This window comes from Coregonus lavaretus (genome assembly GCF_964263955.1).
Source record: "Coregonus lavaretus genome assembly, chromosome: 9".
NCBI lineage: Eukaryota > Metazoa > Chordata > Actinopteri > Salmoniformes > Salmonidae > Coregonus > Coregonus lavaretus.
Genome location: NC_139996.1, coordinates 14,839,200 through 14,854,469, shown reverse-complemented (window position 1 = coordinate 14,854,469; position 15,270 = coordinate 14,839,200). Strand labels below are relative to the sequence as shown.

Here is a 15,270-nt window from a genome sequence, read left to right as displayed (position 1 = left end):
TGCTATACATTCGTAATGTCTGCTTGTGCTGTAGAGGACCCAAGCTGACATGTTCATTAGCCACTCCTACTTAGTCAATGGAGCGTAAAAGATCCAATATGGTCCAACATTTGAATCTGTTCCAACTGGAGAGAGCAAACCTAACATAGTTGCACCTTATCAGCCGCCTTAGTCATCAATAGCTTGTATACTGAACTTAAAAGGTCCAATGCAGCTGTTTTTATCTCAATATCAAATTATTTCTGGATAACAAGTACCTTATTGTGATTTTTTTCAATTAAAGTTGGTAAAGAAACACAGCTTCTTAGCAAAGAGCTATTTCTCAAGCAACCTTTTTTGCTAGGACTGTCAGAGTGGTCTGAGTGGGGAGGGGAAAACTGAAAACTAGCTGTTATTGGCAGAGGTTTAGAAGTCTTTATTATTGGTCTATTAACTCATTTGCCACCTGGTGATATTATTGAAGGCAAGGTTCTCAAAATGATAAATGTAGGAAAATGTGTCCTGTCCTCCAAAGCCAGATTCCTTAATCTTATTACGGCTTTAACATATTCCTCATTTAATTAAAATGATTCAAAACCAGTAACTATGGCATATTGCTCCTTTAATATTCACACTTGCAAATATTACCTAAAATCCTTGTGTGCGGATGTTATTAACTGGCTTCCATCAGCTCAGTTTGTGTTCCCAGGCGTTTCTCCTCACCACCACATTAGCAATGCAGTCCTGTTATCTTTGGCTGACTGAATTTCTGCCACTGGATGGCAACATGATAGAAATATCCCAGCGTTGCACCAATAGGCTCAATGGAGGAAATCTGTGAATTAGATTCATTGAATTGCTTCCGTTACATGCAATTCCCTGAACGATTCACTCACCCACCCTCTGATTCGAATGTAATTGTTCAGAATGCTTCTGATAGTATGTGACATTTGAACATTGTAAATAGGGATACTACTTCTTCATTAGCGTCAATAACACTGCATCAAATTCTGTTTTCAAGGTTATATTTATAGCTCGAAGTCTTCTGGAAGGAGATACAATCCAAAAAAACACTTAATTTAAACATTTTTTCACTGCTAATACAATACACATACCATATATTTTGCATTAAGTATTTCTTACATGATACTATTTAAAGATTTGATACAATTTCCAATGGGGTTATCCAACAAGGAAAACCATTTTGTAGTGTAAAAACATCAAAACACTAAAACAGAAACAGGTTTTCAATAGAAATCCCTGGTAGGATAACGCAGGAACATAGACATTGCTAACTGAATTGTCCTGTGGTGAAGGTCAATGTAAGTGTCCAGCAGCAGGCTAGGGAGGGCACAGACAGGTATACCATGGAGGTCTTGGCTCCAATAAGTCCCACAGTGCCATGGTTCCTGATGATATCACTGCATCGTCAATTCAGGGTTCCGACATGAGTTATGTGGGCCTTAACCCAAGAGTTCCAACTGCCCTGCTGTTCCTCTAGGGCCGTCATCACAAGGGCCAGGGTAAGTCACTAAAGTCCACGGGGCCCCCAAGGCCTGCGTCAGCCTCCAGGAGACTCATGATCACAGCCATGGCTGCCTCATCGTTACTGGGGCTGCTGGAGCCTGGCTCGTCCATGATGTCGATGCTGAGATGAGAGTTTTCACCTACATGGGTGGTAAGGGTAAACGCTGTAGTCAATCACACGACTGGATTTTGATTCAGTACCGTTTAGATTTTTCCCTGCACAAATACTACACGTCTACTTGAATGGGGAGGATTCATTGTTTGTAACATCTGTTTTTGGAACATTTGTTGAAAATGGTGGGCATGGTAACTTACTCATAATGGACTGGTTGGAGTATGGGTATCCAATGGAGTCAGGTCCTCCTGGTAGCATTCCTGCAGACGGAAGGTCTGACGTTCCACCATTTTGAATCTGCAAGAACAAAGAGGTCAGTGGTGGTCTAGATAGAAGACCAGCTTTCAGCCACAGGATAGATGCCTGACTTCAAGTATCCAACAGACAATACTGGATCAGGCACAACATCCAATCAAATAATCAGTGATGCTAGCAAGGTATCAATTTCTTGTGCCAGACTCACCCTCTTGCCCCCTGGAGAGCAGTCTGGAGGGGGGGTGCTGATGTTCAGGGGGCTGGAGCCACAGCTGGAGGGTGTGGAGCCTCTGGTCCTGGCAGAGAGAAGAACAGACAATACCGTTACACCAGGGTTCTGTGACAGTGTAGTCAGCTAATAATCAAAAAAAAACTTCAGCTCCAGGTAATTCATCACAGCCAACGTAGCCTAGCTGAACAGACTCATTTGCAAGCCTGTCACTTTTTGATAAAGGGTGAATCAATATCTGAGAGCAGGGGGACGAGAAGAGAAAAGTTATAATCGAAGAGACCTGGTTTATGGTCTCTGTGTTATTTTAATGATTCTGCAGCTATTAATAAGCCGTCATCCATTTTCTGCCTAAACTCTCTCACCTCTGAATCTCCATCACCTCCTCTGCGATCATGCGGCCGATCTTACCGGCGCCTGCCCGTGTTCCACCAGGGATGCCTGGCACTGTCTGAACGGCCCGTCTCCCTCCACCTGCAATCAAACACATTGCCTGCTCCTGGACTGACTGAACATTGTATTTTCACATTTGGTCCAATGCTCCAATACCGAGTCTTGTGAGATCTCAACAGATGCTTTAGAATGTTTTAACACATAGATACACAACATTTATCAAAAAGAAAGCTATTCAATATAGCTTGCATCTTGGTGTACAGAGAGAATCAGCTGACATCTCAGATCTTGTTCCAAGGACGTAAAGAAAGCCCCGCTTAATATGTAGAAAAGCATGCCTTCTTTCACAATTTTCAATAATGTCACCTTCTGACGTCAGCACACTGTCCACAGAGGCTGTGGGGGAGGCAGCAGACTGAGGATAGGGGTCTGCACCGTCTAACATACTGCATCTAGAGAAGCATTAAGACAGCAACATCAGCACCAGTGTTTCAAGTGCTAAAACAAAACATCCACTGAATAAACACTACCAGTTAGCTCTACAACAATCAGTGACGCACCACTTCTAATATGTACAGTATGCGTTCCCATGTAATCTTCATAGCGAGGACAGAGAGAAGGGCGACTTACGAGACCACTGTGTTTGTGGAGACGATGTACTCCACTTCTTTGGTCCAGGGATTCATGAAACTAAACCAGCAGCTTCTCAGCGTGATGAAGGAGCCATCCTTAATCTTGAACTTGTAACAGTTTGTGTTGATCTTTTCTCTCATCTGCAGCACTGTGAAACAAGATACCCAGGATGTAAGGTCAGAAAACAAAACGTTGTGACTAAATATAGTAAGATGTAAATCACAAAGAAATGTTGTGTCATGCCGGACAGTTGATCCAATACCTTGTCTGTGACATTCTGCCAGGTGGCCAATATCTTCCTGATGAAAATACTCGTAGAAGGAGGTGCCTAGAAGCTCCTGGGGTAAGTATGCAATAATGGCTGTGGCCCTTAAGAACAGCACAGAAAAGAAACGAATAGTTTTTGACAAGAGTCTTTAAAATGGTACCGGAGCGTTTCCTATGAAGATGAATCAGTTCACTGACATTTTTATGAAAGTTTGATTACCCTTCATCATGAGTAATAATGGCTTGTGAGGTGTCAAGCTGTTAGCAGGAGATTAATTCATCAAATATAGTGAGGCTGAACGACTAGCACACATGTAATCATAAACCAAAAATGTCATAGTAAAATTAAGGCATAAACTCCATCGTCGTACCTCTGGTCGACAAAGACAAACTTCCCGTCGATAGCGTGGCGGGAGACGTATTCGGTGGGTTTGACGCGGATGTCTTCATGGGAGGGCTGGTGGATGATGTGGGGGTGCAGCCGGCCGATGGCCACCAGGCAGCTGAGGTTACAGCCCTCGTTGTCGGGCTCGTTGTCATCGTCCAGACCCATCTTGGTGGGCGGCCAGCTTTTCAGGTAGCCAGTACTGTGGATCGTGCAGAAGCTCTTGCGATCGGCTGAAGGTAAAAAATAAACATTGTAAATAGATTTCCTCCCATACAATGGTAAGTTATCCATCGGTTTACATCAGTGGTCCATGACTTAAGGTCAAGTGTAAATTACTGATTTAATGAGAAAACCACAAGTTAAGCAAACAAGTAATACTAGCCTGTATTTGAATCAATGGTCAATCAAGGGGAGAATGTTTTCCTAGATCAAATATTAATTAGCACTAAAATATTCAGCGAGCGCTCAACTGGAGATTTGCATTCTTTTTTGCATGACCTACGCAGCTTTTCTTACTAAACGGCTTTAAATCGCAGCACATCAATATTTCTTGCTACTGCCTTCCCATATTAAGTTCAACAATAAGCATATTGTTTATTAGCCATTTGGTACACAGAGTAGCATGCATCCTGTGCTCTCATTGTAATGCTAGCATGATGCTAATAATCTGTGATGCCAGGTTTCTGAGTAACCAAAGTTAAGACAGCAGGGAAGGAGGCCTAGATCTTGAGATAGGAACCTTTCTTTTTGGAACAGGTCGAGGGGAAGTCCTTGTCCTCCGTTTTGACGTAGGGCCGGTTACATTTCATCCGGCAGAAGAAAGAACGTCTGGCTCCGGAGCACAGTCTAGACGGCCCAGGGGTGATGTCAGTCTTCACTGGCAGGCCAGCTGAGGAAGAACAAGCAAATCATATAAGACCACTGCTGAACATGCTAATCATTCCCAATAGCTTTAGAAATAACTTACATACAATGTTAAAAGCATTCTACTCTTATAATGTACATAAGATACTTGTACATAGTCTATACATTTACGGTGCACCATAAATCATGTTGTTTACACACATTATATAGCAGGTAAACTGCCAGTATTTTGGAAAAGTATTTACTAAGGCATTATGCTGTAATAATGTATTATTGACGACTCCCCCACCCCAGGGTCTGGCGAGACAGGAGGGAGAGTTTACTTTTGGCATCGATGAGTCGCTCCCGGGGTGCTGTATCCGATGATGACAGTTGCTCCTTGACTTTGGCGATGTCTTTAGGATGCAGGTAATCAAACAGACTCTGGCCAATCAGGTCGTTCTGGGGTGAGAGAGCGGGGAGGGGAGATTGACTTTGGAAATGAACATTTGTGAGCTCAGATATGGTCTGACATGTACAACAGCAAATATACACTGCTCAAGAAAATAAAGGGAACACTAAAATAACACATCCTAGATCTGAATGAATGAAATAATCTTATTAAATACTTTTTTCTTTACATAGTTGAATGTGCTGACAACAAAATCACACAAAAATTAATGAATGGAAATCAAATGTATCAACCCATGGAGGTCTGGATTTGGAGTCACCCTCAAAATTAAAGTGGAAAACCACACTACAGGCTGATCCAACTTTGATGTAATGTCCTTAAAACAAGTCAAAATGAGGCTCAGTAGTGTGTGTGGCCTCCACGTGCCTGTATGACCTCCCTACAATGCCTGGGCATGCTCCTGATGAGGTGGCGGATGGTCTCCTGAGGGATCTCCTCCCAGACCTGGACTAAAGCATCCGCCAACTCCTAGACAGTCTGTGGTGCAACGTGGCGTTGGTGGATGGAGCGAGACATGATGTCCCAGATGTGCTCAATTGGATTCAGGTCTGGGGAACGGGCGGGCCAGTCCATAGCATCAATGCCTTCCTCTTGCAGGAACTGCTGACACACACCAGCCACATGAGGTCTAGCATTGTCTTGCATTAGGAGGAACCCAGGGCCAACCGCACCAGCATATGGTCTCACAAGGGGTCTGAGGATCTCATCTCGGTACCTAATGGCAGTCAGGCTACCTCTGGCGAGCACATGGAGGGCTGTGCGGCCCCCCAAAGAAATGCCACCCCACACCATGACTGACCCACCGCCAAACCGGTCATGCTGGAGGATGTTGCAGGCAGCAGAACGTCTGTCACGTGCTCAGTGTGAACCTGCTTTCATCTGTGAAGAGCACAGGGCGCCAGTGGCGAATTTGCCAATCTTGGTGTTCTCTGGCAAATGCCAAACGTCCTGCACGGTGTTGGGCTGTAAGCACAACCCCCACCTGTGGACGTCGGGCCCTCATACCACCCTCATGGAGTCTGTTTCTGACTGTTTGAGCAGACACATGCACATTTGTGGCCTGCTGGAGGTCATTTTGCAGGGCTCTGGCAGTGCTCCCCCTGCTCCTCCTTGCACAAAGGTGGAGGTAGCAGTCCTGCTGCTGGGTTGTTGCCCTCCTACGGCCTTCTCCACATCTCCTGATGTACTGGCCTGTCTCCTGGTAGCGCCTCCATGCTCTGGACACTACGCTGACAGACACAGCAAACCTTCTTGCCACAGCTCGCATTGATGTGCCATCCTGGACGAGCTGCACTACCTGAGCCACTTGTGTGGGTTGTAGACTCTGTCTCATGCTACCACTAGAGTGAAAGCACCGCCAGCATTCAAAAGTGACCAAAACATCAGCCAGGAAGCATAGGAACTGAGAAGTGGTCTGTGGTCACCACCTGCAAAACCAGTCCTTTATTGGGGGGTGTCTTGCTAATTGCCTATAATTTCCACCTGTTGTCTATTCCATTTGCACAACAGCATGTGAAATTTATTGTCAATCAGTGTTGCTTCCTAAGTGGACAGTTTGATTTCACAGAAGTGTGATTGACTTGGAGTTACATTGTGTTGTTTACGTGTTCCCTTTATTTTTTTGAGCAGTGTAGTATAACAGTAGGCCATTTGACAGGAATGTAGACGTACCTGGCTATAGTCGAGGATCTTGTAAACGGACTCAGAGACGAAGAGGATCTTCCCACGATCGCATCCGACGACAAACAGAAAGCCATCAGCAGCCTAAAGGAAAACATACAATAAAAGAATGAGGTTTGTGTCATCAGGCTTACCCAGAAAGCAGAGAGGAGTTAGAGGAGGGCTTGAACCTACCCTCAGTATTAAGTGCTTCAGTTCATCATCAGACAGGAAAGATGGCTTGTAGTTCGCCTCTGCGTAAGGGTTCGCTGCGCCTGTACAGAAACAAAAAAAGTAGTCTTTTAATAATTATTTAATTATCAAGTCACAACTTTTCCCCCTCTTTGATGTCCAGTGATAATTTGCCTACTGTCTCTGTCTGCATCTCACCTCGTAATGTCTTCATATGCTGGACAGCCATGCGTAGGACTGTGAGTTTGTCTAGCTTGCGGGACATAGCGTTGCAGGTAGGCACTAGCGCCGCCAGCTCGTCTATGAAGCTGTTCATCTTGTCTCTACGCCTCTTCTCAATCTGACTGTGTGCCTCCCTAGTAGCAGAAAGCAAACTGTTAGAACAACTCCCAATCCTTCTGTTACACAGTGCAATCTATAGACTATATAAAGTGCCTATTCATCGATGGGACAAAAGGCTCTCGGTCTCTCATTAAAAAGGAGCATTTAATTCACCCTGGAAATAGAATATATTTGATCCTGGAGTTTAACCGCGTGCCAGGTCAGTGGAAACACTATGCATATTCATTGCCGACAGAGACTTTTAAAAGTGAAACATGAGGAATCGGGAATGAGTCTGGGTACCTGGCATTTTTTATCCGGCCCTGGTGATCACCACAATCCCTGGAAGAAGGAAAAGATAAAAGGAGAGACGTTTTAGTAGAAAATGTATCACTCCGCCACTGTTCCACAAAGGTTATGTAATGGTATATACACTGAGTGTACAAAACATTAGGAACACCTGCTTTTCCCAACAGACTGACCAGGTGAAAGCTATGATCCCTTATTGATGTCACTTGTTAAATCCACTTCAAAATCAGTGTAGATGAAGGGGAGGAGACAGGTTAAAGAAGGATTTTTAAGCCTTGAGACAATTGACACATGGATTGTGTATGTGTGCCATTCAGATGGTGAGTGGGCAAGACAAAAGATTTAAGTGCCTTTGAACAGGGTATGGTAGTAGGTGCAAGGCGCACCGGTTTGAGTGTGTCACGAACTGCAAAGCTGCTGGGTTTTTAATGCTCAACAGTTTCCCGTGTGTATCAAGAATGGTCCACCACCCAAAGGACATCCAGCCAACTTGACACAACTGTGGGAAGCATTGGCGTCAACATGGGCCAGCATCCCTGTGGAACGCTTGACACCTTGTAGAGTCCATGCCCTGACAAATTGAGGCTGTTCTGAGGGTAAAAGGAGGTGCAACTCAATATTAGGAAGGTGTTTCTAATGTTTTGTACACTCAGTGTATATAGCCCTCTACAATGTCACCATTGTCTCACCATGTAAATCTTACATGACAATAGATTAACGCCTACTCAATCTTGCAATGAAACCACTATCTTAACCCAACATCTCTGCCTCCGCTGTACAATATATAACCAGTAACATGGCAAAAATAAGCTTTACTTTATACATGCTTTTTGCTGCCAAAACTCTTACCTAAGCTTATCCTTGTCTGTATCCATACTGCTATCGCTGTGGAAGATAATCAGATGCCATTAGTTTTACTGAACCATGTTAGATTCCGATTTCATTTGTTTTTCTCCAGTTTCCTACTATCCATTTGCACTATACCATTCAAAGTGTCTAAGAAAAAAGGTAAGCCTAACAGACAAGGGTGAAAAATAAGAAACCGTTTTCATACTTACTCGAAAGAAAATCCATCAATTCTGCAAAGAAATAAAATAATGCATTAATCATTCTGTTGTCAGATGAATGAGGATCAGTAACAGATTGCAGGGAAATTACTGTATAGACTTACAAATGAGTCAATATAGCACAATACATATATATATTTTTTAAGGGTATTTCCCATAACTATTACTAGCAAAGTTGGAGTATTAATTACTCATTCATAACTTTAGAACTCAGTGAACCCATTATCTCCAACACTGACTATGGTGGGAGGCTGGGGGGAGACTAAGGTGACTGAGTGCAGGGCCACAGTGATGTGACGATGGTTACGGTAGGTGCTTACTGGTAGTCGGAGGTGCTGCCCTTCCTCTTGCGGGTGTAGTCCATGCCTGGGGTGTTGATGGAGCTGCTGATCAGGTCGGTGGAGCTGGGGGACATGAACTCATTCATCGTAGAGGTAATGTCCATTCTTTGGTCTGCCATTAGATCATCTGAAACAGAAACATGAATTAGAGCTAGACTGTAAATCTCAAGCTGTACAGCTTACGTTGTACTTTGGCCTATTTTGAGAAAGGATCTTTCAAATGTATTCAGGAAAATTGCCTGACAAAACAAGGCACAAAATGAGTCTCACTCACCACAAATGTTCATTACAGCTTCTGGAATTTCCTTCCATCCATTCGCAATTGCTCTGCTCTGGACGGGGGGAAAAAAAGTATTATGTTCATTCAAAATCAGAACACGGAGTAATCTTCTTACATTTATTTTCTTCACAAACACAATTAAGTCAAGTTTGTTCTCCTTGTGAGAATAAAGACAGTGGGAATTTCACACTGTGCGCTTGCCCCACCCACACGATTGTGGGGTCTGCTACAGACTAGACTGGTTGCCAGGATACCTCAGGGAAAACATGCCATTTAGGACATGTCTGGATTACTAATGGACCTTGGAGGAATAAGAATGGACAGGAAGGACAATTGTTTCACTGCATCAAAAAAAATAATGCAGTGTCGCCTTTTTATCAAACAGGGGCCTTAAATGGGTTATACTGCGTCAAATGTATGTCATACGATACCTCGCCCAACTGGCATTTTTCAACATATCAGTTGCACTTATGCAACTCTACCATCAAAGTTTTGAGTCAGTAAAGAGCAGACAGAAGCTCAGCCACAGGCAGGGTTATAGTTGGGTTAGCTGACAACGTCACGAAAATGATGCGCACGCTTCAATGGGGCAGAAGTCCGTGAGTTGTTGTGATTCTGGATCGCCAGATAGCTAGCATCAATGACAAGAAACTGCCATGTGGGGAATCGTAAGTGACTCGATTCAGCTAATTTCATCTTGTTCTTGATACCATGTCTTGTTTGAGGTGTTTTTACTGATTTCATGTCAATGCTAATATGGCAAAAATTCACTAGCTAGATAAAAACAACTGTAACGACATATTTGAGAGACAAGTGCTCATTGTGCAAATGTATTGATGTTTTCAAATCAACATTAGAGATTAAATATAGTTTACATGTTGTCAACAATCTAAGCCAACCCTGTCTGTTTTGCCACAGTTGCGCAAGCATCGGTTTTGTTGCTAAACAACCAACCCGTCTATTAGCCTACCTACATACCTACTAGGCTGCCTCATGTCAGGTTCAAATGTATCTTAAGGACAGTGTGCTTGTGTGTCATCTTCTCATCCCTGTCGGTCAGGTTATCTAAGTAAGAATGAGTCTTGTAGGGTGTCCAATCAAAAACACATCTTTTGACCAATGGGTAAAATAATGTTAATTGTGTAGATAGCTAATCCTCAAAGAAAACCAATGGTCCAAACTTCATGTCTATCATAATCCGTTCAAAAGTTATTGGAATTTTTACCCTTGTAGGATGGCCAAAATTAGGGTGCCTAAAATCAAGGGCCAGAGAAAAAAAGTGCTAATAAATAAGGAAAAATGCACAGCATTGCGTCAGCTAGGCTGGATGCTGTGCGAGAATGAAGGCAACCCGACAGGCTCACTTTCCATTTGAACTTGTCATCTTTCTTTTCGAATCCGCAGGACATAAATCAATAGAGGTAAGATAGCATGTAACATAATATTTCCATATTTTAGTATTCGCTTCTCATTAGGGATGTGCATCTTTCCCTTGCAAGACAATTTGATACGCATCTGGATACATGGCCTCCTATACGTTTTAGTTTGAAATGACTCGGTGCAATTCGGTTTGATTAGAGAAAGTATCTATGCAAATACGATTTGCTAACATTTGTTGCATAAACACTAGGGCTGTCCCAGACTAAATAGAAATATTGGTCGACCAAGAGTCATCTGTTCTTTCGACCAATTGATTTGTTTATGCAAACGGCCGTGCAACTACCAGGGTCAAGATATCCTGTGGCGTGCCACAGGGTTCGATAGTAGGACCTTTATTATTCCTAAACTATATCAATGACCTTGCTGCTGTGTCTTCCCATTCTCTTTGCTGATGATACCATTTTGATTTCATCACACAATAATTTAGATTAACTAATTAATGAAGCCAACTCAGGCATGGCCACATTTTCTGAATGGTTCCAGATAAACAAATTATCTTTAAAATGTAAAAAAATAAAAAATACAATATTGTATTCACTAGTAAGAATAAGAAATATTGTAAATAAAAAATATTAAAAAAGAGCAAGAATCTCAGTTGGTGGGAATGAAATGGAACAAGTCACATCCACTAGATTCCTCAGAGTTCTAATTGATGAAAAGTGATCCTGTCTGCAGCAAAGTGATGAAATCTGTTCAAATCAAATTTTATTTGTCACATACACGTGTTTAGCAGATGTTATAGCGGGTGTAGTGAAATGCTTGTGCTTCTAGCTTCGACAGTGCAGTAATATCTAACAATTTCACAACATATACCCAATACACACAAAAAAGTAAGGAATGGGATTTAAGAATATATACATATATGGACAAGCAATGACAGAGTGGCATGGACTAAGATACAGAAGAATATTATAGAATAGAATGCAGTATATACATATGAGATGAGTAGTGCAAATATGTAAACATTATTAAAAGTGACTAGTGTTCCATTTCTTAAAGTGGCCAGTGATTTCAATAGGCAGCAGCAGCCTCTAATGTGCTAGTGATGGTTATTTAACAGTCTGATGGCCTTGAGATAGAAGTTGTTTTTCATTCTCTCGGTCCCAGCTTTGATGCACCTGTACTGACCTAGCCTTCTGGATGATAGCGGGGTGAACAGGCAGTGGCCCGGGTGGTTGATGTCCTTGATAATCTTTTTGGCCTTCCTGTGACATCGGGTGCTATGTGTGTCTTGGAGGGCGGGTAGTTTGTCCCCGTTAATGTGTTCGGCAGACCGCACCACCCTCTGGAGAGCCCTGCGGTTGTGGGCGGTGCAGTTGCCGTACCAGGCGGTGATACAGCCCGACAGGATGCTCTCAATTGTGCATCTGTAAAAGTTTGTGAGGGTTATAGGTGATAAGCCACATTTCTTCAGCCTCTTGAGGTTGAAGAGGCTCTGTTACGCCTTCTTCACCACACTGTCTGCATGGGTGGACCATTTCAGTTTGTCTGTGATGTGTACGCCAAGGAACTTGAAGCTTTCCACCTTCTCCACTGCGGTCCCGTCGATGTGGATAGGGGGGTGCACCCTCTGCTGTTTCCTGAAGTCCACGATCATCTCCTTTGTTTTGTTGATGTTGAGTGAGAGGTTATTTTCCTGGCACCACACTCCCAGAGCCCTCACCTCCTCCCTGTAGGCGGTCTCGTCATTGTTGGTAATCAAGCCTACTACTGTTGTGTCGTCTGCAAACTTGATGATTGAGTTGAAGGCGTGCTTGTCATGGGTGAACAGGGAGTACAGGAGGGGGCTGAGCGCGCACCCTTGTGGGGCCCCAGTGTTGAGGATCAATGGAGATGTTGTTCCTACCTTCACCACCTGGGGTCGGCCCATCAGGTAGTCCAGGACCCAGTTGCACAGGTCGGGGTTCAGACCCAGGGCCTCGAGCTTAATGATGAGCTTGAAGGGTACTATGGTGTTGAATGCTGAGCTATAGTCAATGAACAGCACTCTTACATAGGTATTCCTCTTGTCCAGATGGGATAGGGCAGTGTGCAGTGTAATGGCAATTGCATCGTCTGTGGATCTATTGGGGCGGTAAGCAAATTGAAGTGGGTCTAGGGTGACAGGTAAGGTAGAGGTGATATGATCCTTGACTAGTCTCTCAAAGAACTTCATGATGACAGAGGTGAGTGCTACAGTGCGATATTAATTTAGTTCAGTTACCTTTGCTTTCTTGGGTACAGGAACAATGGTGGCCCTCTTGAAGCATGTGGGAACAGCAGACTGGGAAAGGGAGAGATTGAATATGTCCATGAACACACCAGCCAGCTGGTCTGCACATGCTCTGAGGACACGGCTAGGGATGCCGTCTGGGCCGGCAGCCTTGCGGGAGTTAACATGCTTAAAATGTCTTAATCACGTCGGCCATGGAGAAGGAGAGGCCACAGTCCTTGGTAGTGGGCCTCGTCAGTGGCACTGTGTTATCCTCAATGCGGGCGAAGAAGGTGTTTAGCTTGTCTGGAAGCGAGACATCGGTGTCCGCGACGTGGCTGCGTTTATTTTTGTAGTCCGTGATTATCTGTAGACCCTGCCACATACAGTGGGGAGAACAAGTATTTGATACACTGCCGATTTTGCAGGTTTTCCTACTTACAAAGCATGTAGAGGTCTGTAATTTTTATCATAGCTACACGTCAACTGTGAGAGACGGAATCAAAAATCCAGAAAATCACATTGTATGATTTTTAAGTAATTAATTTGCATTTTATTGCATGACATAAGTATTTGATCACCTACCAACCAGTAAGAATTCCGGCTCTCACAGACCTGTTAGTTTTTCTTTAAGAAGCCCTCCTGTTCTCCACTCATTACCTGTATTAACTGCACCTGTTTGAACTCGTTACCTGTAGAAAAGACACCTGTCCACACACTCAATCAAACAGACACCAACCTCTCCACAATGGCCAAGACCAGAGAGCTGTGTAAGGACATCAGGGATAAAATTGTAGACCTGCACAAGGCTGGGATGGGCTACAGGACAATAGGCAAGCAGCTTGGTGAGAAGGCAACAACTGTTGGCGCAATTATTAGAAAATGGAAGAAGTTCAAGATGACGGTCAATCACCCTCGGTCTGGGGCTCCATGCAAGATCTCACCTCGTGGGGCATCAATGATCATGAGGAAGGTGAGGGATCAGCCCAGAACTATACGGCAGGACCTGGTCAATGACCTGAAGAGAACTGGGACCACAGTCTCAAAGAAAACCATTAGTAACACACTATGCCGTCATGGATTAAAATCCTGCAGCGCACGCAAGGTCCCCCTGCTCAAGCCAGCGCATGTCCAGGCCCGTCTTAAGTTTGCCAATGACCATCAACCTCCTTCCCTCAGTAAGAGCATTGAAGATGGGTCGTGGCTGGGTCTTCCAGCATGACAACGACCCGAAACACACAGCCAGCCAGTCTCCAGACCTGAACCCAATAGAAAATCTTTGGAGGGAGCTGAAAGTCCATATTGCCCAGCGACAGCCCCGAAACCTGAAGGATCTGGAGAAGGTCTGTATGGAGGAGTGGGCCAAAATCCCTGCTGCAGTGTGTGCAAACCTGGTCAAGACCTACAGGAAACGTATGATCTCTGTAATTGCAAACAAAGGTTTCTGTACCAAATATTAAGTTCTGCTTTTCTGATGTATCAAATACTTATGTCATGCAATAAAATGCAAATTAATTACTTAAAAATCATACAATGTGATTTTCTGGCAATTATATTTTTTTTTTGATTCCGTCTCTCACAGTTGAAGTGTACCGATGATAAAAATTACAGACCTCAACATCCTTTGTAAGTAGGAAAACCTGCAAAATCGGCAGTGTATCAAATATTTGTTCTCCCCACTGTACGTCTCGTGTCTGAGCCGTGGAATTGCGACTCCACTTTGTCTCTATACTGATGTTTTGCCAGTTTAATTGCCTTGCGGAGTGAGTAGCTACACTGTTTGTATTCTGCCATATTCCCAGTCACCTTGCCATGGTTGAATGCGGTGGTTCGCGCTTTCAGATTTGCGCGAATGCTGCCATCTATCCACAGTTTCTGGTTAGGGTAGGTTTTAACAGTCACAGTGGGCACAACATCACCTATACACTTCCTGATAAATTCAGTCACTGTTTCAGTGTATATGTCAAAATTATTTTCGGAAGCTACCCGGAACATATCCCAGTCCGCGTTATCAAAACAATCTTGAAGCGTGGATTCCGATTGGTCAGACCAGTGTTGAATAGTCCTTAGCACGGGTACTTCCTGTTTGAGTTTCTGCCTATAGGAAGGGAGAAGCAAAATGGAGTCGTGGTCAGATTTGCCGAAAGGAGGGCGGGGGAGGGCCTTATAACCATCCCGGAAGTTTGAATAGCAATGGTCGAGGATTTTAGCAGCGCGAGTACAACAGTCGATATGTTGATAGAACTTCGGCAGCCTAGTCCTCAAATTTGCTTTGTTAAAATCCCCGGCTACAATAAATGCAGCCTCAGGATATGTGGTTTCCAGTTTGCATAAGGTCCAGAGAAGTTCTTTGAGGGCCGTCGTGGTAT

At 43.8% G+C, this 15,270-nt stretch overlaps 1 protein-coding gene across 4 annotated transcripts in view; it reads right to left on the bottom strand.

Annotated features, from left to right (window-relative positions):
* Positions 1-987: 987 nt before the first annotated feature.
* Positions 988-15,270, bottom strand: part of LOC311135461 (basic helix-loop-helix ARNT-like protein 1) — a 29,880-nt gene continuing 15,597 nt past the window's right edge. For 2 of the 4 annotated variants that reach the window (XM_084169425.1, XM_084169426.1), the window contains exons 3-21: positions 12,914-12,973; positions 9,265-9,322; positions 8,970-9,117; positions 8,641-8,661; positions 8,432-8,467; positions 7,577-7,615; positions 7,151-7,308; positions 6,956-7,035; positions 6,773-6,865; positions 4,974-5,091; positions 4,526-4,675; positions 3,770-4,016; positions 3,394-3,500; positions 3,129-3,279; positions 2,865-2,950; positions 2,471-2,579; positions 2,085-2,172; positions 1,822-1,918; positions 988-1,646 (exon numbers count right to left, since the gene is read on the bottom strand). In XM_084169425.1, the coding sequence (XP_084025551.1) occupies positions 1,489-1,646; positions 1,822-1,918; positions 2,085-2,172; positions 2,471-2,579; positions 2,865-2,950; positions 3,129-3,279; positions 3,394-3,500; positions 3,770-4,016; positions 4,526-4,675; positions 4,974-5,091; positions 6,773-6,865; positions 6,956-7,035; positions 7,151-7,308; positions 7,577-7,615; positions 8,432-8,467; positions 8,641-8,661; positions 8,970-9,117; positions 9,265-9,277 (1,899 nt within the window). In that variant the 5' untranslated portion in view covers positions 9,278-9,322; positions 12,914-12,973 and the 3' untranslated portion in view covers positions 988-1,488. The remainder of the gene's footprint in view (positions 1,647-1,821; positions 1,919-2,084; positions 2,173-2,470; positions 2,580-2,864; positions 2,951-3,128; positions 3,280-3,393; positions 3,501-3,769; positions 4,017-4,525; positions 4,676-4,973; positions 5,092-6,772; positions 6,866-6,955; positions 7,036-7,150; positions 7,309-7,576; positions 7,616-8,431; positions 8,468-8,640; positions 8,662-8,969; positions 9,118-9,264; positions 9,323-12,913; positions 12,974-15,270) is intronic. The other 2 variants (XM_084169424.1, XM_084169427.1) reach the window with 1 other exon arrangement.